Source organism: Lonchura striata, chromosome 17, assembly GCF_050655825.1.
Source record: "Lonchura striata isolate lonStrDom1 chromosome 17, ASM5065582v1, whole genome shotgun sequence".
NCBI lineage: Eukaryota > Metazoa > Chordata > Aves > Passeriformes > Estrildidae > Lonchura > Lonchura striata.
In genome coordinates this window covers 6,676,930-6,698,650 of record NC_140719.1, presented here as the reverse complement: position 1 = coordinate 6,698,650, position 21,721 = coordinate 6,676,930, and the positions used below count along the sequence as shown (strand labels likewise).

The 21,721-nt window shown below is 46.0% G+C and overlaps 1 protein-coding gene across 8 annotated transcripts; it reads right to left on the bottom strand.

Moving 5' to 3' along the window:
• Positions 1–1,336: 1,336 nt before the first annotated feature.
• Positions 1,337–19,119, bottom strand: LRRC8A (leucine rich repeat containing 8 VRAC subunit A). 8 transcript variants are annotated; one of them, XM_085593814.1, is made up of 5 exons: positions 18,990–19,119; positions 17,523–17,648; positions 11,295–11,576; positions 6,240–8,403; positions 1,337–3,470 (listed from the first exon to the last, which is right to left on the bottom strand). In XM_085593814.1, exons 4-5 carry the CDS (start codon positions 8,394–8,396, stop codon positions 3,195–3,197), a joined length of 2,433 nt encoding a protein of 810 aa, XP_085449940.1. In that variant the 5' UTR covers positions 8,397–8,403; positions 11,295–11,576; positions 17,523–17,648; positions 18,990–19,119; the 3' UTR covers positions 1,337–3,194. The 8 variants fall into 8 exon arrangements, with proteins under 8 accessions (XP_085449940.1, XP_021407037.1, XP_021407035.1 ...); XM_021551362.3 differs by having other exon boundaries at positions 18,951–19,084; XM_021551360.3 differs by lacking the exon at positions 11,295–11,576.
• Positions 19,120–21,721: the final 2,602 nt, after the last annotated feature.

Here is a 21,721-nt window from a genome sequence, read left to right as displayed (position 1 = left end):
ATCGCAAGTGAGGATGGATTGCTGATGTAAGGACATCGCTCACAGAATGAGCAATCCAGAAAAGTTTGGGAAGTGACTCGCTCTGCTGTGGGGTTAAGTTTTGCAGCAGTCCTCAGTGATAAACATGTTCAGGACTCATGATCTAGATCATATCCTTGGAAGTTTTAAAGCCTTTTCCATCTCATCATACAAGACTGATACTCTGGAATCAAAAGGGAGACCAGGCAGCACATATCAGAAATAAACAATATTGCTGTCTTTCAGACTGACATGTATTTGTTCCACCTGTTTCCCAGTACAAAATGTTATCAGACTGCTCATCTCCATTCTGCCACACAGGAAGCTCTCAAGCCCCAGCAGCCAGAACCAAAAGAGGTAAGCTTGGGCTATTGCAAAAGCAGCACATAGCTGGCATTTTCATGCATGTTCAATTACCAGCTAGTTTTACAATCACTTTGCACACCTCGGGCCCAGGGCAGTCTCTACTCAGGAAGCAGCAGGAGCACAGCACTGTGACATGGTCAGGAATTGGAAGCAGTACCTCCCTTCTGGCAGAACAGCCTGTTGTTCACCCATCCTGCTGGGACACAGAGCTGTCCAGGAGGCTTGCAAGCTTCTAGAAGCATTGCAGCACACTTTCAGGAGCTGCTTATAGAAACTCTAACCCAGCTGTGCAAAGTTTAGGTTGTATAACTAAGACCACACCTGGAATCAAGAGTCAAAGCACTCATCACCAATCTAAACATCCTGGAGAAATCTCACTGCTCCTGTGAGCCAGGTGAAACTCCTAGGGGGTGCTTTGCCCTTTCAGCCCTTCCTGCTCTAAAACACATGTGTAATGAAAGAGTCACCCAGTGGCCTTGAATAGCAAGCAGAGTCCACATCTCCATTCAGTGGCCATTATTCTCCAGTGCTATCTTTTAGCACAGACTAAGGAAAAAAGTTTCCTCAACCATCCAAACAGCCCTCACATCCACCACAGGGAACTGACTGGAAAACAGCATTTCTGTAGCTAAGCCTGAAGCCATTCCAGCTTTATTCAGGAAACAAAGCCCACCTAACAACTTCTGTCTTTTCTGCAATCCAAAATGCTCAAGCAAATACAAATACAATCCAATCAGCATCAGTCTTTCCCCATCCTTTCAGCTGTGGCCCCAGCTCTAACACAATTTCAAGACACAAACTCTATTAGAAGCCAGGAAAGCTTTTACAGTACCTTGCCTCCCAGATGGAGATTTAATTATATTATCCCCTGGACTGTTTAGATGTTTCATAATGAATGGACTAAGGGAAGCAAGATTTACATTTTTCTTAAAAGCAGTTTTATAAACAGATCTCCTGATTTTAATGTAGCTTTATTTAAGCATCTGAACATCAATAAATCCAGAGTCCAGTTAACATTGTTCATGGTTTCAGCATATTTAGTATATATATATATATTTCATATCTTACATCTGATGAAGAGAGCCACACTGTGCCCTACTGCCCCAACATCCACAGGATCACCACAAGCCAGGCGATAAGCCAGGGCACTCGCTGGCAGATTGTCAGGAATCACTCTGGAGTTGGATGTAGCTTTCCCCTTTGTACACATGGGAGGCCTCCAAACTTCTCATGCCTCAGCTTGCAGCACTGCACCTTGGAGCCGACCTGTTGGTCTGATGCAGAGTGTTACAACCAGGACCTGTAGGTCCAGGCACCTCCTCTTCCTTCTGACAGAAAAACCAAGACCTTTGTGTCCTGGAGGCATATTAACCACCCCGACTTAAGAACATGATAATCAGTAACTGTTACACATTATCTACCTCTGCCAGCCCGGAAGATTGAGGGGTCTTTTGACAAATACCACCAAACAGGTCAAACTTGTTTCAGTAAAGGCTGCTCTGTTCTAGGAAGTCAGAAGAGCTCAGTCCACAGAGGATTTTTATTCTTCTCCTTAACACTGAGGGAATGAAAAGGGAAGGAACAAACAATAGGGCAAGATTTCTTTTCCAGCACCAGGTTCAATCAGCATTAGCTTCTTATTTAGGTCAAGAGATGTAACAGGAACTGACAGCTGTTAAAAGTGAGAGGAACAACAGAAGAGAACAATCAAGCAGCTCTAGACTGTGCCCATGTGAAACACTGGCAGTGCACTGAACAACTTAAGTTAACAACTTAATTTTGGGAGAAGGCAGAATCGGGGACAAGAGGTACAGAGGAAACCCAAATCTCTCCAACCCCATGAGCGCCCCTAACACACTGGCCAGTTGTACATTTCTACTTGATATGCAACAAAATACCAGCAAATAAAAAGTAACTTGGAACTAAAAGCCAGAAGCAACTCAATGCTTCTGAGAGAGTAGATTAGACAGTCCGACTGCTTTTTATCCAGATCTCCCACCTGCACTATAACCATCACTTTCAGAACAGGCTACAGCTCTGGAACTGTGTCAGTTAGTGCCTCCAGGACATCAGCTGGAGAAGGATGCTGTGATCTACTCACCCAAACAAGTGACTTGAAACCATTACAGTAGTGCAATCTTAAGGGATTTGTTCCTTCTCCAGGAGCAGAGAAGGTGGGGAGTGTGCAAAGGGGAAAGAAAACTAGTAAAAAAATTCTGCCTTCAAGCAGCTGCAAGATGTTTATCTCCCAAATCCTAAAGCCAGCATCTAGATAAAATCAGCTGTCTGAGTCCTATCTCATCCCAGTCTGGGGGCTCACTCACTGAATCCGAGTCCGAGGGGAGCAGTACCAGCTGTCCCAGAGATGGAGGTTCAAGAGGTTTCCTTGTCTCTTGATCTTTGTTTGCAGGACACTGGACTCCCTCGGTCCCTGACACATATAAGCCCTATTAGGAGCAATGCAGCAATCCCTACATTCATTTTCTCCTCTGTTCGAAGGTCATTTCTTCTCACCAGCACTATCCACCTCACCCCAATTCCTGTTCAGAAGAACAGCAACACCTCTAATTCCCCCTGGGCCCTGCTCAGAGGCCAATTAATCTGTCTTGATCCACATCCTGATCCCAAGCCTCCCCCATCCTGCATCTGTGGCAAGAAGTTGACTCATTCAGAGTCATGTTTGTCAAGTACTCCTTGGCCAGTTTGATAGTGATTGGAGTGGAGAAAGGGGAGCATCTGGGTGAAAGGGGACTGAAATGGCCTTTTGCTTCCTTCTAGTTGATCAGAGGCTTTCCCTTTTCCTCGGGGGTTCACGATTGCTCTTTGTCTGCCCTCCACAGACGCTCTTTGACTTCCAGGGGCAGGGTGTTGAACAGGTCCTCCTCCACCACGAGCCCACTGCGTTTCAGCAGCGGGCACTCTCCCAGCTCCACAGGCAAGCACTCCAGGCGGTTCCCTCGCAGCTCTATCTGTGACAGATTGGTCAGCTCTCCCACCCGGGAGGGCAGGGACTGCAGCACGTTGTTTCCCAGGTTCAAGGTTCTCAGCTTCCTGCACTGGAACAGCTCTGGTGGGAGACTCTCAATCTGAAAAAAAGAAACCAATCATAGGCAAAGTCACCAACAGACACCTTCACGGGTGACCAACAAGCCAACACAAAGCTCCAAGGTTTACAGAGTCATTGTTTTCAATCATCCACTTCTCCCTTGAGTGAGTTCCTGCTTTCTGAGCTTCCTGCTTTGCGTGCTCCCAGCACTATGATTGTATGGATTCCTCTTTCAAACACTGCTGTAGTTGCAAGAGATCACCAATGATGGTGGCTAAAGCAGATATTGTCTCCAAGGCCAGGATTAGAGGACCAGAAACCTGCTCACAGCTGGCCTATACTGTCACAGGCTTTAATCTCTGTTGGTTTCTTTCCATCCCAATCCTTTATTCTCTCATTGGATCTTACCTCCTTTGCTTTAAGGCACCATTCTACAGTTGACATTACACTGAACAAAGACTGGATTTAATCAGGACTTCTAGTTGGGCTGTAAGGTGACAGAGACTACACGGGTAAAATCTCCTGGCCCTGAGAACTAGGAATCTTCTTCCATCATTTCTGTAGGGCTGCAAAATGTTGCAAAGACTTTCTAAGCTCCAAGTCACAGAGGTTTTTTACAGTGCTTAAATACAACAAAGTCACCAGCTGTTAGCTTTCCCAGCACCACCTTCAAGTAACCATGAATCACTAATTTAACAAGTTTTATTTCTAGCAAATCCTTGTAATAGTCCAGTCTTCCCAAAGAAATTCTTTCTATGGCTAAGGTTTAGCAAACACTAGGCTAGAAACTAAATGCAGCAACTCAGGATTCTCCCCTTAATACAAAGTCTCAGCTTGGAGGCTATCATTTGCCTTTAAAAGCAAACACGACTTTTCTAAAACTCAAATTATGTAGCATATAATTTGTGGCTAAATTAGCCTGTAATCCATTCTGAACAAGGAGGAATCTAAGGAAAAGCCAAGATGAAACCAGACCAATTAGAGACAATTCAATGCAGTCATTGTTACTGGTACTGGAGTGTTTTGCAAACAGCAACATATGATCACAGACTCTTGAAAATAATAAAGAGTTATTTGAGGGACAAGTATTGGTTTAGGAAGGAAGCAATGTGTTAGAACACCCTGCTTTCCAGAACAAGACAGCAGTGCCAGCCAACTCCAGAGGTCTCTATTTACTAAGACTGCTGAGCTAGGAGAGGACATTTGAGATAATTCCTGGCCTTGGGAAGTGCCAGTCTACCAGTTGTTGTGTTTCTTGCTGTCACCATTTACTGGGAGTAACCAGGCTGTCAGTATAATTCTGGCTTGCCAAGGTATCTTGTACAGGCCGACTGTTCCATGGGGTCCTCATCACCTTTTGTTTCTGAACACACTGGAACAAAGGCTGCTCCAGCCTTCCTGCTGCAAGTTTTTCCATGTTTGGCTTTTTTTTCCAGAGAAATGGGTGGTGCCACAATGTGCTGCAGGAAATGGAGCTGCCTCTAACTCCACTCATCCAAGAAACGCACCACCTCAAAACTGCAGAGGATACACTGCAGATTAACCCTTGGGAAACTGTGCCAGGAAGGCTGCCAGAAGGCAAATGGTGCAGAATTATCTGAGTTCTAACAGTAACATACCACAAAGTTTACCAGAGCTTCAGACACCCACACAAACAGATGCACAACCCTTCAGTGCCAGGAAACTCCAGTGAGCAGACGTTCAGCTGGAATGCTGAATGACTGCCCCTTGTCTGCAGAAGCACAAGCCTTCAGACACTAACCTCAAAATACAACTGGAGTTTTAGGAACCCTGTCTAATACTGAAATACACTAGCAATTAAATACATTATTTGAGAGCACGTCTGTGAAAAGCCAAACCACCCTCAAGCTGTTGTGTGTCTCTCACAAGCAATCTGGCAGTGTTCAGCCAGGAACAGATCTTGCCAATAGTAGGAAGGACCTTGATGTATGACAATGAAAACTAGCACTGCTCTGGGACAATTCTCCTTGGTCCCAGAAGAACCTAATTATCTGTCTGCAATTTGTACTTATGTTAGATGCTCTTTTAATTTTAGGTGATGATAAACTCAAAGGGAAAAAATCTCCCAGGAATTTGCAGACAGAATGAATCAAAGCTTCACCTTTGTCAGACTTGGTAAATGAAGTCTCCTTAGTCTTAAACAAAGCACTAGACATGGGTATAGTTTGCTTTAAGCAAATAAACACCCTCCAACACAAGCCAAGAAACATTTCATGGTAATCAGGCAGCAGAGCACACTTGGTCATCCTCTCTTATCTGCCCTGCACTTAGACTGAAACAAAAAGCACATGTTTACAAGACCAAGCTATGGAGTACACTCTGCAAATGTGAACTACTCTAAGGAAAGCTGGAAGCCAAACGTGCATTCCTTACATGGCTGCTCCCACAGTGTATGTACATGTCTGAAGCAGACAGGTTTAAGCACATAGTTTTAGATTAAGACTACAGTTTCTCAGATCTCCATTTTAAGCCCCAAACTGATGCCAGTCTAGAGACGACAAGCTTCCAACTTGCAGAGAAACAACTGACTTGCAGGGTTTATAAACAGTCTCTAATTGGCACTTGGAAGCAGTCTCACTGTTAAGAGAGGAAATGCAACAGGACAAGGACTCTTGGAAGACAGGTTTTCCCTGGAGCTATCTGCAATGTTTGGCCTTATATAAACCCCTCAGAGATACAAAAGCAGTGCCAGTTATATCCAAGATCCTTGCAGCATGTTTAATCACACAGATAACAAAAGTGCCAGCACTACTTCCGCACACAGCAACTCAGCTCTTTGCTCACTTACCCTGTTGGCTGTCACAGCCAGATTCTGCAGGTTTTGAAGAAGTCCAACATCTGGTGGTATGAAAGTTAAGTTGTTGTGGCTGAGATCCAAGTACCGAAGTTTTCGGCAATAGAAGAGCTGGGTAGGGATCTTTTCTATCTTGTTACGGTTCAGGTAAAGGCGTTCTAAGTTGGTCAGGTTGCCTATCTGCATGGGGATGTAGGCAATGTGGTTGTACCACAATTTAAGGCAAGTGAGACGATGTAAGTGCTGGAAGCTGATGATTTCCTCAATAGTCTTTAGGTTGTTGTCCTTCAGGTCTATTTCCTGCAGATTGTGGAGGCTAAAGATAGAGTGAGGAATGCGTTCCAAGTCACACCGGATCAGCTCAAGCTCTGTCAGGTTGACCATCTTCTTAAGGCTGTTGAGGACAATGAGCTTGGTGCCCTCATTGTTGATGGAAAGCTTCTGAAGATGCACACCAACATCTGTCACCACCTGCGGCAGCTTGGTGAGGTTACTCTTCATCCTCAACACCTTCAGCCTCTTCAGCTCCCTCAGTCCATCTATCACAATGTACCGGTTGTTTTCAGCACTCAAATTCCCTGTCAGGTGAAGCTCCTCTAGTGTCTTCAGGCTATAAATCCAAAGAGGAATCTCCTTAATGTCTGTGAACTTGATGTGGAGAGATTTCAAATTCTCCCTCAAGAAGGCAAGGGCTGGGGCCTCAATTTTGGCAGCTGTGTGGTAGAGCCACAGTTCTTTAAGGCTGGTGAGTTGAGCAATGCTGGGGGGAATAGTGACATCGGGGATAAGCTCCAGCTTCAAGACCTCCAACTCAATGAGGTCAAACACTGTGTCAGGAATGCCACTCAACATGAAAAGATGCAATTCCAGCTTATCCTGAGAGTTTTTGGTGATCCTCTGGCGTAGTTTCTCCAAAGTCCACTCATTGTTTAGGTTCAGCTGCCGCAATTTGTTCTCACTCACCTCTGACAGAAAGACAGCAAAGCGCTTGGAGTAGAGGGGGTCATACTGATCAATCAGATGGAGCATAAAAGCAAAGTCATTTTTCACATCAGGAATATCACTGTAACTGCTCTCCTCACGGATGGACTCAAAGGAGTATTTCTTGAGTGATCGCCTCAACATCCACCACAGGGTGTACATGCAAATCAAACCATAGAAAATCACCAAACTGATGTAGAAAGAAGCCAAGATTTTGAAAAGAGTGGCCAAAGGATGAGCACAGCGGTACATCCTGTAGCCAGTCAAGCTCTCAATGTCCACTTTACAGTCTACATCAAACGTTATATTGTTGACATAGTACACAGTATAGCAGATTATCAGAATGAACTTGATTACTTTGATTATGGTCTGTCTCATGTACAGGCGATAAACTATGTCTCCCTCTTCCACGTGAGTACGGAACTTCTTCACTTTCTCAAAGAGTGCTTTGGCTTGCTCACCTTCCTTTTTGTCCAAGACACCAGTCTCAGACCTGTCCACAATCCCTTGCTCAATTCGAGACTTTGTTCTCTGCAGCATGGGAACAGTGGCTTCCACATCCTCACTGACTGTGGAGGATTTCTTGTCCATGGAGCCATTCATTTTTCCAAATGCTGGTTTGGTATCACTCTCTTCCACCACCGTCTCTGACAATGCTCTCGTTGTCCATGGAGAGTCAAAACACTTAAGCAAAATAGACACAAAATGCTCCAGCTTGGAGCTGGTCCTTGGGAACTTGAACCAGAAGTTGCTACAAGCCAGAAAGATGAGGGTATGTAGCAGCACTAGATAAGGAAAATACTTGGCAAACCAGTGAAGACGGTTCTCATAACACACCGCATCCACATAGTTGTACTGGTGCCGGTCCAGATCGTATCGGATCCCTGTAGGCCCCGAATCAGCAGAGGACACAAGACTAGTGTTGTAGTAGGTACGCTCCGGGGCTGCCACTGTCCATCCCCTGACAGAGTCATTGCAAGAGTCTTTGGTAATCCATTTGCAGGGCAAACAAATCATTTTGTCCTGGGTGACCTGGAGCGTCCCTCCGAACACAGCGATCATCAGCATCACTATGGAAATGTAGTCTGTGAAGACATCCCACCATGGCTTCAGGATGCGATAGGCTGGCTGAGTATCAGCAAAGTAGCGCAGCTCAGTGACTGGAATCATGATTCACCTGGAAGCAAACCAGAAATAGCTTTGAGAGTTTTGTTCTGCTCTTCAAGAGGGCATGAGAAAACACATGTTAAGTGCTGGCATAGCAAAACTGGGATTAGCAGAGATGCAATTTCAAGTTACTGTGACACAAATGAATGAGGCTGCCTGTGAGTCATTTGCTACAGCTCAGGCCATGAAGTTTGTTCAGCCTTCCCCGACAGACAAATTGTCACAAAACCTCAGAACTAGCACTTATTGTTAGCAGTCTGGGGGGTAAGACTCACCCAAAGAAAGCTCACAGGGCAGACTTAGCTCCCTTGACCAGAGCAGTACTTGGAAATTTACTGTTTTATCTAGGGATTTAATTTCAGGGATAAAGGAATTTGCCAGCACTGTTAGAAGTGATAAAATCTACACACTGAGCATATTTATCATTGGTTTATTATTGCTTCTACATAAAATTCTGCATATGGCTGGTTGGCAGATTGAATGGGCAAGGAAAAAGATCTACACACAAAAGAGTCATGTTTCCTATAACCACTTCTCTGATGCAACTCATTATGACATTCATAAAACAAGCTGGAAAAGGGAAAAAACATTGCTCAATATCATGACTTTTCCAAGTAAGTAATTTTGGCTTCCTTCCTTTGTGTTAATTCTCCAAGGAAAGATTAGCTACTCGCCTTCTGACAAATTCAGTATTGAAATGTTGTAGCAGCTGAGTTTTTGCCTTACTTCAGAAATAGAGAAAGGGGGAAACATACTTCGATGAATTTGCTTCTCTGACCAACCACTCCCACCTAGAGCTCATCTCAGCTGGGATTTAAATGTCACAAAGGAAATCAAAAGGTTCTGGGAAGCACAGGCCTGATGGCAGTGCTTATTCTGTCCTTTAGACTTGCAGATGACACTTTGAGCGTGCTCTTCAACAAGCCATAGAAAGTCCCAAAGCCTGACTGATCCGTGGATAATGGAGCTCACAAAATTCCCATATTTGACAGGTAACACAGAAGAATATGGAGTCACTGTAACTCATTCTAATGATGGCAAAAAAGCAGTAATACCACAGCATCCTTCTAGCAAAGTTCAGGAGCAAGACAAGCACTGGTCTTTCAGTCATTTTGAAACTCACACAATTCAAGCATAAAGGAGAAAAAATTTCAAGCATGATACCCCAAGCCATAAGGTTTGTACAAATAGTCCAACAAGTCATAGAGGGCCAAAAGCTCAATATCACTAGTTGGGACAAAGCCTTCTGTGACAAGGGGGGGGATGCTCAAACCACCTGCTTTGGTAGAATTTAAGTTATTTAAAATTAACTTCCACCATTGAATTGCAAAGAAAGCCATTCCTAACATGAATTCAAAAAGCACCTCATTCCCTAGAGACACTAAATACAGAACTCTATTCTTTGGTTTATTGTTTACAACAATAAATGATCAAATGACAGCTTTGGCTCAGTGCTGCTTAGGAAGGTTTCAAGCAACTACAGACAGTAGACTGATAGAGGAAAATCTTTTCTGAAGTTTTTCCTTCTGCCCATCCAGGTCCAACACCACATTAGTCCATCACAAAAGCCAGACTGGGGAAATGCCACTTTCTTTTTGTGTGTAACTTTGAGAAGAAAATATGGTATTACCTGTTCAACAGACTCAGTAAAACAAGAACAGCAAATCTATTAATGATCATCCAGGAAAGTCACAAACAAGGGATGAAAACAGCCATCTAGAGCACTGTCAGAAGAAAAAAAAGTCCTGTAGGACTGCAGAGCCCCTGAGAAGTGGCTGACACACCTTAGCAGAAGGAACTGCATTAAACAGGGCAGGAGAATTGTGCATCCACAGGGGAGGGAGCAGGCAAAGCTGAACCTCTTCTGGAGAGCACCTGAGCAGCCAGGGAAGAGTGACAAGGTCTTGAAAGCCTCCCTCCCAGTCCTGTGACTACCTTGCTGCAAGCCCTAGGCAAGGCATTTCTGCTTCCTCCTTGGAATACATCTGCCTCAGGAGGGGAGAGCCCATATGCAAGATACATTTAGCAAAAGCTGCCTGTGAGTACTACAGGAATAGTAATTGCAAGATAAAGCAGAGTACAGAAGCCCTCTCTACACACCAGAACACCTGAAATGAATCCAGCAGTTAAACAGCTATTCTTGAAAGTATCTACTCCTACTCCATATCAATGGGAAAAAATATGTTTCTCTCTTTCCTCTTGCCTTGATACCACTTGTCCTCAAAGATCCTTCCTGCTTCTTCCTTCATCCCTCTTGGTAGAGAAACTTGTAGGAAATATCAGAGCCTTCATAGTAGGATTATGAAACTGGCATGATTTCTTTTTAGGAATTGGAGTCTCATGATGTTTACAAACATGTGTTGTAGTGCTGGGTTTACTCATTTTGTTCAATCCAGAAAATGCTTAATTCTTTCTCACAAGAAATGAAACTTTTACTCACTTTGATTTGTAGCTCAGGATATGTAGGAAGGAAGCAAAAAAAAAAAAAAAGAAATTAGCACAGCTGTCTCCCTAATTCTGCTTATCAGTTACATGGGGTAGGAAATCCCCCTTTACATAGTGCACTTACAAGACAGCTAAAAAAAAATCATGAGCATCCCTTGAAACCTATTACACTTCAGTGTCAGCAATTAACAGGGTGGAGCAGGAAATCTCCTGCCTTCCAGGAACAATGACAGGGGCACTAGGGGAAGAAAAGAACACTGACAGCAAATTCCCACTTCTGGCAGCAGTGGAAACCCCATTCAAGTCCCAAAGAGGAACAATAAAACTAGGGGCCACTTTTGCAGGAGCTGGAATTTGTTATCTTATCTAAACTTATTCCCAGTATCTGCAATAAAAGAGAAAAGTACTCAGCAAAAACTTGAAAAAGTAGATGGGGAAAGTCACATCCCTCCTCACCAGAGTCCCTGTGCATGCAATTCAGTTCTAATTCCTGATGGTTCTACATCAGGAGATGGATCTGGTCACCAAATGTCATCTTTATTTTGTGAACTCCATCCTGTAATGATTTTAGAACATGATTCTTGTTGCAACATCCTCCATGCTGGATTAGAGCAGTTTTGCTGCTGGGGTGGATGACAACAGCAGACTAAAAGTCAAATTCTCAGGGCTCATCTCTGTCACTTGATTCTCCCATGCACAGAAGAATTCTTCCCCACAAGGACTGGGATTTCCACCACCCTATAGGAAGAAAACACACAGGTAGCTGGAACACCAACTCTCCCAACATGGGCAGTAGAACAGAGGGATTTACATGGAGGGTATTATTCCAGCATAGGACTGGGAGCAATCCTTGCATGAAGAGACTTGGCCAGAAATAAAGTTACCTCCCTTGTGACCAAGAGCAAACCAAGATCCCCAGGACCAGCACACTGGAGATTTCAAGCTTCTGCTCGTTTTAAGAGTTGGATTCCAGGATGGTATGTCAGCAGCAAAACATCCATTGTGAAGAAGCTGTATTTGCCAAGTCACTTCTATCACACAGCCTCACCCAGGGCTGAGCACAGAACACCTGAACTGAGTGACTGAGTTTATGGACAGGAACAACTACAGAAAAGGAAGTTTAAAAATGTGGGTGTTGGAGCAGTGGTTGCTGCTGCTTATAATTTGTCCCACAAAAGCCTTTCCTGTAGAAAAGCAAGTTGAGATAACCTTTAGGCAATGCAGTCAGGCCCTCACTCAACACTCACCACAGCTGGCTCAGCGACAGAGGCAAGAAAGGCTCTTTTTGCAGGGTTTCATTCCAGAGGAGGATATCACATGTGCCTGAAGGGAACGGAGCAAGGTAAAATAGAAGCCGACAACATGGAGGAGACAGCTTAAGAAGGGGAAGGGGTGTGGGGCAGAGCTAAGGGCTGGGCAGGGGGGTTTGGTCTCCAGGGAAAGGACTGTGGCCACCAGGGATACCAAATCCAGTGAGAGGACAGGGAAAGGGGAAACCAGAGAAAGTTATGGCACAGACACTGCTTTTCCCCGCAGGAGAACTGACTATGGTGAGTAATTACTGCTGTTGCCAGGGACGAGGACTTGGGAATTGACCGATGTGGGAGAGTTCATGGGCTGCTACAGAAGTTCAGTGTCAGAGCAGTGTTGGTGAAGAAGGGTCCAAGCTCCTTCATATATATTTCAAATTGCAGAGCCTTCCAGTTGGAGCAAACAATGTATTTGCAGTGTAGTTATCTCTGCCACAGGAAGTCATCAATACTGAGATTCTGAAAGACTGCTTAAGTTTAAGGACAGGTTGACTTCACTAAACTTGCTTAAATTAATACATCAAAACTTCTCTGTCTAAACTCCTGTCAGCTTACCAGACACATCTACCACACAGTCCCTGAGCAGTCCCCCAACCCCTGCCCCCCCAGAATGGCTTTAGATTGGAGGGTTTCAAGCAACGCTACTTTGAGCTTTTATTCAATAAAGGATAAAAGCTGAGGACAGTTTAGAGCAGCAACATCCGAGACTGTTCAGTAAAAGTTCTGTATGTTAAAGTCCCATTATCATACAACAGGATCAATCCAGCCTAGATAAATATGCTCCTGAAATATTTACACATTCCATGCTTGGCTACTACATACCTCTTCAGGGCCTGAAAATTCACCTGGATCCAGATTTGCATCCCACCAGGGACCATCCCTGCCTCAGCCTGCTGGGCACAAACCTACAGCCTCCCCACTAATGCTGAACAGGCTGTCCTAAGCGAAGAAACAGCAGTTCCAGACTTATATAACCAGCCTGCCAAACCTACCCAGCCTTCAGCCAACCATAAGCATCACCAAGTACTAATCCTATGTTTTACCAAACACACCTGGAGGAGAAAGATAATCAGTCATGTTGGAGTAACAGGGACATTCTGAACAAACCACACCTACACAGTAAAACCATTCAGAAACAAGATTAAATGCATCTAGCATAAAAGCAGTAAGTACGTTCTTAAAGACTGACAGAGCTGAGAGCATGAATGCTTCCCACAAACCATAGGTATTAACAGAGTACCTGTTCTGATTTTGACAATTCCTCTATCCAAAACCATTTAATTTCAAAAACTGAAGATTGACCTATTGTCAACAGACACCTAGCTAAACAGTACTTCAAATTCCTGCCTGCAGCTTCTGGCCAGCACATCCAGCTCGGGCCAGAGTGAACAGAAACAACATCACTGCTCTGTTTCATGGCCAGTTTGTCAGCTTGACTCATCATTGCTGAATACTTTATCCAGCCTCCTCTTTCTTTTCTGTTGACCATTCTGTTACTAACAAAGCTATTGGTCAGAAAGCACTTATATGCACATACTCCTCTGATTTGAAGAAAAGCCTCACCTTTAGTCTCATGAAATAGTTCTGGGTAAGTAGATGTTGATGAATTTTATGCTGAAAGAGGCATTAGTGCTGAACCACTTAGTTTCATCTACACATTTTTAGTTACCAGTTGATTTCATTTTAAGATTGTGGACTGCAAAGCACAAGTCAAACCCTGCTGACAGAATTTCTTACCTCTCAGAAGCCCAGAGAAAGAGGGAGTTGTTCAGGTGCTGACAGCAGCAGAGGTGGATAGAGCAAATAAAAAGCCTTGATGCTTTCAAGACTACAGCCCTGATTATTAACGAGCTACAACACGTTACAGTAAGCTTTCAACAGAGCAGAGCTTCCCTCCTCAGCAAGCTGCCACCTGAAATCCTAAAGAAGGGCATGACACTGAGCTCTTTGTTCAAAAACCAGGAAATGCAGGAGCTTACTAGGCAGAAATGGGACTGGGAATTTATGTTTCTCCTCCCCCATGTTTATTAAGTCCAGAATTAAGAGAGGGGAAAAAAAGGGAGGCTGGAAACAGAGCTGCTTTCAGGCACCCCTCAGAAAACCTTCCAAGCTCAAGAACAGCCACATGATCAACTGGAAAAGCCCAAGACATGAGATGGAACAACTCAGGTTGTTTTGTCCTTTGCTGCTTAGAACAAAACAGCAGTGAAGCCAGATGCCAAAGCCCTAAATAACCATTATTCCTGTATCAGGCCCCTTCTGCTTTAAAAAGATAAACCCTTCCTGTGGGACAAAACATCTTCTGAGGCAGAGAAATGAACATGATGACTAGATGATCTTTAAGGTCCTTTCCAACCCAAACCACTCTATGATTCTATGTCAAGTTAAAAGGGCCATTTATCATTTTGACAGGGAGACTGGTAGAAGAGCAGCTGCCAGAACTTAAACTCCTTTCTCAGTGGAACAGGCAGTGAACCCAACTCTCAAAGCAGGGGTTTTCACAACATTCAGCCCCACCCAAGCCACATGACAAAACAGGATGAAGTGAATTCACTACATCACATTGTCTTTATTGAAGTTCATTAAAAAAATAATCCACCTACATTAGGGGTAGTATTTTATCATCTTTACACCTACCCATTAGTTGACTCTGTCAGATGCAAGACTGTCACTTTTAAGCCTAGTGCAACAGCTCCTGTTTACCATCACACAACAATGCATGCCCTGACAAGTACACGGAAAAACAGCTGCACCACCAGAACAACCCATGCTAGACTTGGCTTGACCTGCCATATTTTCTGCCTCCTGACAGTGTTTTGCCCCACCTGCACAGAACTGAGCACAGTCTGTAGTTACCAGCATCACTGACACTTGAGGCAGGGTCTGTGTGCTGGCGTTGTAAATTTAAGTCCATCAGATGACTTGCAACACTGATGTAAACCAGAGCAAAATGGCTGTGTCAACTTATAAATTATGAATGTACATGGCCACAGGCTTCCTATCCAAAATTAATTTTCTCTTTGCCATAACAAAAATGCTTCAAGGACAGGCAATTGAAGCTGTCTTGGAAAAAGACAACTAGCTTCCTCCAACAGGACACAATGAAGCAGTGCCTTGTGCTGCCTAATACAAGTGATTGAATTAATTTTGTTAACTCAAGAAAACCAGACCAGCTCCAAGCATCTCACCAGATGCAGGAGGGGGTTCTTCAGCCCTGAGAGCTGGAGGAACCAGTCGTTCTCAATTTTCTGTTGGAAGGGTAGATAGAGCAGAGCTTTGGCATAACTAACAACAGATAAGAAATCAACACTAAATTCCAAGCAAGGATAATTTAATTCATTGATGACAGACTGTCACAACATGCACAAATCCATGGGTGTTACCACAACTATTTTCAAGCTCTGAGAGATGAGCCAGTCAGGATGAAAGATGACAGAGACAAGAGCAGTACAAGACAATTAACACATCAATTATCAGCAGACTAACATTTTGCCCCAGTCTGAGCAAAGAGGAGCAAGTACCTCTTCATACATGCCCTACAGGGCTTGCCCTCAGGACCACCAGCTCCAAAACTGTGACTTCCAGCTCAGAACATTTTCTGACTGTATTAGTTAATAAAGGACAGATCACCTCACCCTGCATCATCAAGGCCTGATAAAACCACAACTCTAAAGGAGAACCTATTAACTAGTCCAATACACATCTTTACTGTGCACAGAAGCAGGCTGAAGCTACAGGAGCAGCAGTCACCAGAGGAGCTTTGTGAATTGCCAAGGTAATTTTATATCACATGTTAACAATGCTTGGTACACAACAATGCTTGTAACAACGCTTGTGTAACAGCAGCACTGTTACTTCAGCAGGGGGGTCAGGACCGAATACCTTTTCTTTTCAAAAGCAGTTTCACAGCAGCAGGAAGGGCAGATACAACCCAGCTATAGGAACTGGATTTCAAGTTGCAATACAAGACACATGCACCACATCAACTGTTTAAGATAAAAGCTGCTTAGAAGCATTCAAGATACACTCTCCAAAGCATGTAGACTGCTGAATACCTGTTCAGGATTAGTGTGCGTATCCCAAATTGAGGCTAGGTTTGAAAACACTTGTAAAAATATATAAAGGGAGACTCGCCACACTGCAGCTGAAAACTCTGAATTTTAACCATTACCAAAACAATAGCTGTGCACACCTCTCCTCACTTTAATGAGCCCCGTAAAGAAATCCTAATAAACCCTTCTCCAGCACCACTTACCAGATAGTGCCCCTCTATTTTCTGAGATACCAGTTAAGCTCAGTTAAACACAAAAAGGCTTGCTTCTGAAGTACTCTACTGAACAAAACCTTCTTTAGTATGTGTGAGAAGCACATGAAAACTTCTAAAAAGCCTGTTCTAATCAAACAGTGACCTCCACTGCTTATTTAATTTTCTTAAAATACCATCAGGGAGCCCCAAACCACAGACCATCTGACTGCCTGCAGTAGTTACTATAATGTAACCAGCTTCAGAAAATCATCACTGGAAGGCTTCAGGCACTCACATCTCAACCATGGCAACGTTAGCTTTTAACACATGGCTTCTGGCATGCTTTAAGGAAATATTTATGCATGTTGTCTTTGACCTACAAGAATTAAAAGAGTTTTTAAATACCACGACAAAGTTAAAAAAAGAAAAGGGTCAGTGAACTGCCAGAACACCAGACAAGCCTTAGGGGTTTCTTCTATTCTGGAATCAACACACTGCACATCCCTGCTCAGAACACGGCCAAGCTGGATAGAATTTAAGATGGGCACAGAACTCTGCAATCCCCTTAATCACTGCCCCAGCACAGAACCAAGGAAGCTGGGAGACTCCTGCAACTAGTTTCTGCCATTGCTCAACTGACACCCACACAGGTGAATGCACTGGGAAAAGTTGCCTAGAGACGCCTGTACAGGAGGACAAACATTACCCCATGGGAAATGGAAGGGCACCCACCAAACCCAACAGCTCTTCCTATTTCTCAGCTGCACTCCTTTCAGGCAGCGGTCACCAAAACATTTACTGGGCAGCCTCTGTATTTACTGTTAAGTGCAGTAATAAGTCAGGGTTTATGTGGCCCCGATTTAGTTTTATGGGTGATTATATGCTGTTATATTCTACTTTTTACAAGGCTCAGCTCCTTTGTCATCTCCAAGCTGGCTAAGGGCTCCCAGAATTTAATAAACATCACCACAATTAAATACCACCACTTTTCCCACCACTCTCTGACCAACCACCTTTCCTCCATATCAACTATTTCATGCACTGTACTTTGCATCTATGTTTAAGCAGGATACTGTTATTTTTCTTTTTTTTTGGCTCGACCACTCAGAGCTGGCCCAGAGCCCTCACCTTGCAGCAGGGTTCTGCTATCTGCACGTCAGTTCTCTGTGCTGGAAGTGGCTGATATTCCTACTTGCTGGATCCCGAGCGAGTGCTGAAGTGCTGCACTCCCCACAAGCCATGGGAACAGTTTCCCTGAAATGAAACACAGATTATCAGCCAAAAAAAGAGGGATCAAGTTCACAGAGGGACATGTAAAAGCTCAGCAAACAGTATCTAAGAAGGAACAAACAACTCAGAGGGTCACTGGGAGCCAGAAAGAGACATGCTGATACCTAGAAATATGGCAAGAACACTAGGAGTCAAGTAAAACTCAGCAGGAAGGAATTTCCAGCATCTGTTATTCTGACAGAAGTTACCAAAAAGCAGGTGTTGCAGACCCAGCCAAAAGAGATGCTAAATACTAATATCACAACTAAGTCTACACAAGTAGAGGCAAAATAACAAATTATTGTCAGATGGGGAAAGAAATTACTGCCTAATTTCTAGTCTGAAAGGCCTGATCCTCTTTAAATGTTACTATCAGGGGTATCAGACAGCATAGATCACACTCCTAACCACTCCAGATTCAAGCAACTGCCCCTTCCGTCACACCACATATCTTCTTGAAGTGGAAGCAGTTTAGCACCATCAACAAAAATTATAACAGGGCTGGAGTTTTTTTTCCTTGCTTCCTGCATGTCAGCACGGGGCATGGGAAAACAGGCAAGGGAGCAGATCCTTAGAGGGATCTCTCAAGCATCCAGCCTCCCAGCCATGTAGGAGAGGACTGCGGAACATCGGAAAGCGTTGTGTCAACAACAAGGAGAAATGAGAAAGAACAGACATCAGTGTGAGCAAGTCCAACCCCACAATGCTGAAGATGTCCGAGGGTTCAGTCCTCTTGATCCCAAAGTTACCATTCGGGCTGACAGATTTTGAAGCAACACCCTGGAACCCGAAGCTATTGCATTTTAGCCGTACCACAGTGCCGCAAAGGCAGCACTCGGAGGAGAGGACTCTCTGACCTTCTCCCCGCTCCAGGCAATGGGTACCAGCCTCAGCCTAGCACACCTCGGCACCCGCCGCCGCTCCACCGCGGCTTTCCGGACACAGAAACAAACATCCTCCGGGAGATATAAATAAATCCCACCGCGCTTCCGTCCGCAGGTAACGAGCAGCGGCGTCCTCCCCTCGCACACCGCGGCCCCGCCTCGCCCCACAGACCGGGCGAGGACCCCCCTGCCCGGGCGGGCTGCGAGCAGGGACGGCGGCACACGGAGACACCGAATCGCTGCCCAATTACTCAGCAAATCCTTCCTGCTCGCCGCTTCCGAGCCCCCTCAGCCGCGCCCTCCCCGACCCGGCGTCCCACCCCATCCCCTCCGGGCCATCACCCCACAGGGGGACACGTCCCCACAGCCCGCCCGTGGCGTGAGGGGAGCGCGGCACACCCACCTGCCCGCCGCGGCCGTGACGGGAACCCACCGCACCCACCTGCCCACGACGCCCACCCTCCCTTACGCCGCTCCGGCGCCTTTTGTCCGCCCTGCCCGCAGCGGCTCCGCCCCGGATCTGACCTCACCCGGCCAGCACTGCCACCATCGCCCCGTCCCGCCGCCATCTTGGGCGTGGGCACGGCGCCAGGGCGCGGCGCCATCTTTGTGCAGGGCGCGGCGCCATCTTTGTGCAGGGCGCGCTCCATAGGGAGGTGGGCGGGAAGGGTGGGAGGGGAGAGTGAAGGCGGTGGCGCCATCTTGGTGCCGGGCACCCTCAAAATGGCGCCAGCCTTAAAGGAGCCGCCTGAGCTCCAGCCGGAGCTGAGTGCCTTCAGCTGCTGTGAATTTTGTGGTGCCTGAAAAAAGTGATTCACTGGTAGTTATTTTTACTCGTCTGACGCAATAGAGAACATTGTGCAGCATATTTTTTTTTAAAATTCATAAAGGATGGTTCAAAGGCATTAGTTGTAATTTTATTAGCATACAGCAGGCGGTTCTGAGTGGTTAAGTGCAGCCAATTTTAACTTGTCTACACCAGTGATGCCTGTAACAATAAAGTAAGTGCATCTGTGGCTTTCTAAGAATATTATAAGTCTTAGCAACTTCCTGTAGCCACAGGCACAAGTCCTATACCAGAGGAGCTGGGATCCCAGTGTCAGGACATAGGGCTGTAGACTCTTACCAGCCCAGTGCAATAGCTTTTTTTTTTTTTTTTTTTTTTACTCAACACTAATTAAGAATTGTTCATGTCCAGATGCATTTGTCAAATTAAAATGACCTGAAGAAAAAGGTCATAATTTTCCTTGAGTTTTACAGTAAAAAGTACAAGGCCTTTACATCACTGACCTCATCCAGAAATTTCTGCTGAATTTCAAGAGGGCATTGAGGTGATACTGTTGGACTAATAAAAAGTCTAAATCCTGACGGAGAAGGTGGGGGCTCGTGTCCATCCCTTTTTCTCCCTACTCCTCCCTGCCCACCTCTCTTTTTCCTTGTAGGACCTTTTGCCTTCACATCCACCCTGAGCCAGTTGAACTTATGGACCTGACAGAATATTAGCCACTTTTCTTCAAAATTGGCTTTTTGCTAATATATCTAATCAAATGAGCTCAGTTCAGGGGCAAACAACAACCAGGGAAGGCACAAGGCTGGTGAAGAACAGGGCAAAGAAAGCACAGGAAAAATGCCATAGAGGCACTGATGGCTCTGATGTGACATGAACATTCTTACAGAACCAAGTTTTCCTTCCATCTGTTTGTTTCGGTGTTTGAGTTGAACAGAAATGTAGGCAACAGAGTTTTCCTCTCCTTGCAGACATTCCCTCCTGCTTAATCACCTCAGGGATGCCTGTGGGGTGTTTGTTGGGATCGGGAACCTTTGGCACAGCGGATGCAGCCACTTCCTTTCCCCATGGCTCACTTTTTCCTGCTGTGAAAGGGCGACAGAAATTAATTCAGGAGACTTATACGACCTGACTCATCGGTGCAGGTCACGCCTTGTCACAAAAGGAAGAGGGAAGAGAGGGCAGATTTCTCCCAAAAGGAAGAGGGAAGAGAGGGCAGATTTCTCGGAACACCTCATGCAGCAGCTGTCAGCTCTCTGGCACTGATGGAGAGTTCAGCTCCTGCATCCCCCACTGAAATCCCTGCCTGGCCACCCCCAGGCCAGCATCGGGCAATGCTGCAAGATCTGCTTTAGGCAAGAGGACCTTACACTTATCCCTTCCCTTCTCTAATCATATTAAGCCTGCGGGATGAAATTTTTGAGAGGATTTCGACTTGTAAATTCATTTTTCAAAATGACCGAACGCTCCACTCAAAGGGAAATTCCCTGCCATTGCCACGCTAAAGTCTTTACAGCCAACCCACAAAAAATACGCCGCTGTGGTTATGCCAGCACGAGCTTCCACCTGAACAACTAGCTGGGGTATTTGTCCTGGCTGCTGAAGCCCTCAGAGCTGGTTTGGAACGCTTTTCCTGGAGCTGCGGCTCCAGAACTGCGGCTCCAGGACTGCGGCCCCATGCACTGCTGCCTGCAGCTCCATGCACTGCTGCCCGCGGCTCCATGCACTGCTGCCTGCAGCTCCAGGGCTGCGGCTCCAGGGCTGCGGCTCCATGCACTGCTGCCTGCGGCTCCATGGCTGCAGCTCCATGCACTGCTGCCTGCGGCTCCATGCACTGCTGCCCGCGGCTCCAGGGCTGCAGCTCCACGGCTGCAGCTCCATGCACGGCTGCCTGCAGCTCCATGCACGGCTGCCTGCGGCTCCATGCACTGCTGCCCGCGGCTCCAGGGCTGCGGCTCCATGCACTGCTGCCTGCGGCTCCATGCACTGCTGCCCGCAGCTCCAGGGCTGCGGCTCCATGCACTGCTGCCTGCGGCTTCTTGCACTGCTGCCCGCAGCTCCATGGCTGCAGCTCCATGGCTGCAGCTCCATGCACTGCTGCCTGCGGCTCCTGGGCTGCAGCTCCATGCACTGCTGCCCGCGGCTCCATGGCTGCAGCTCCATGCACCGCTGCCTGCGGCTCCTGGGCTGCAGCTCCATGCACTGCTGCCCGCGGCTCCATGCACTGCTGCCCGCGGCTCCATGCACTGCTGCCTGCGGCTCCATGCACTGCTGCCCGCAGCTCCAGGGCCGCGGCTCCATGCACTGCTGCCCGCGGCCCCATGCACTGCTGCCCGCGGCTCCATGCACTGCTGCCCGCGGCTCCAGCGCTGCAGGCACCGCCGCCC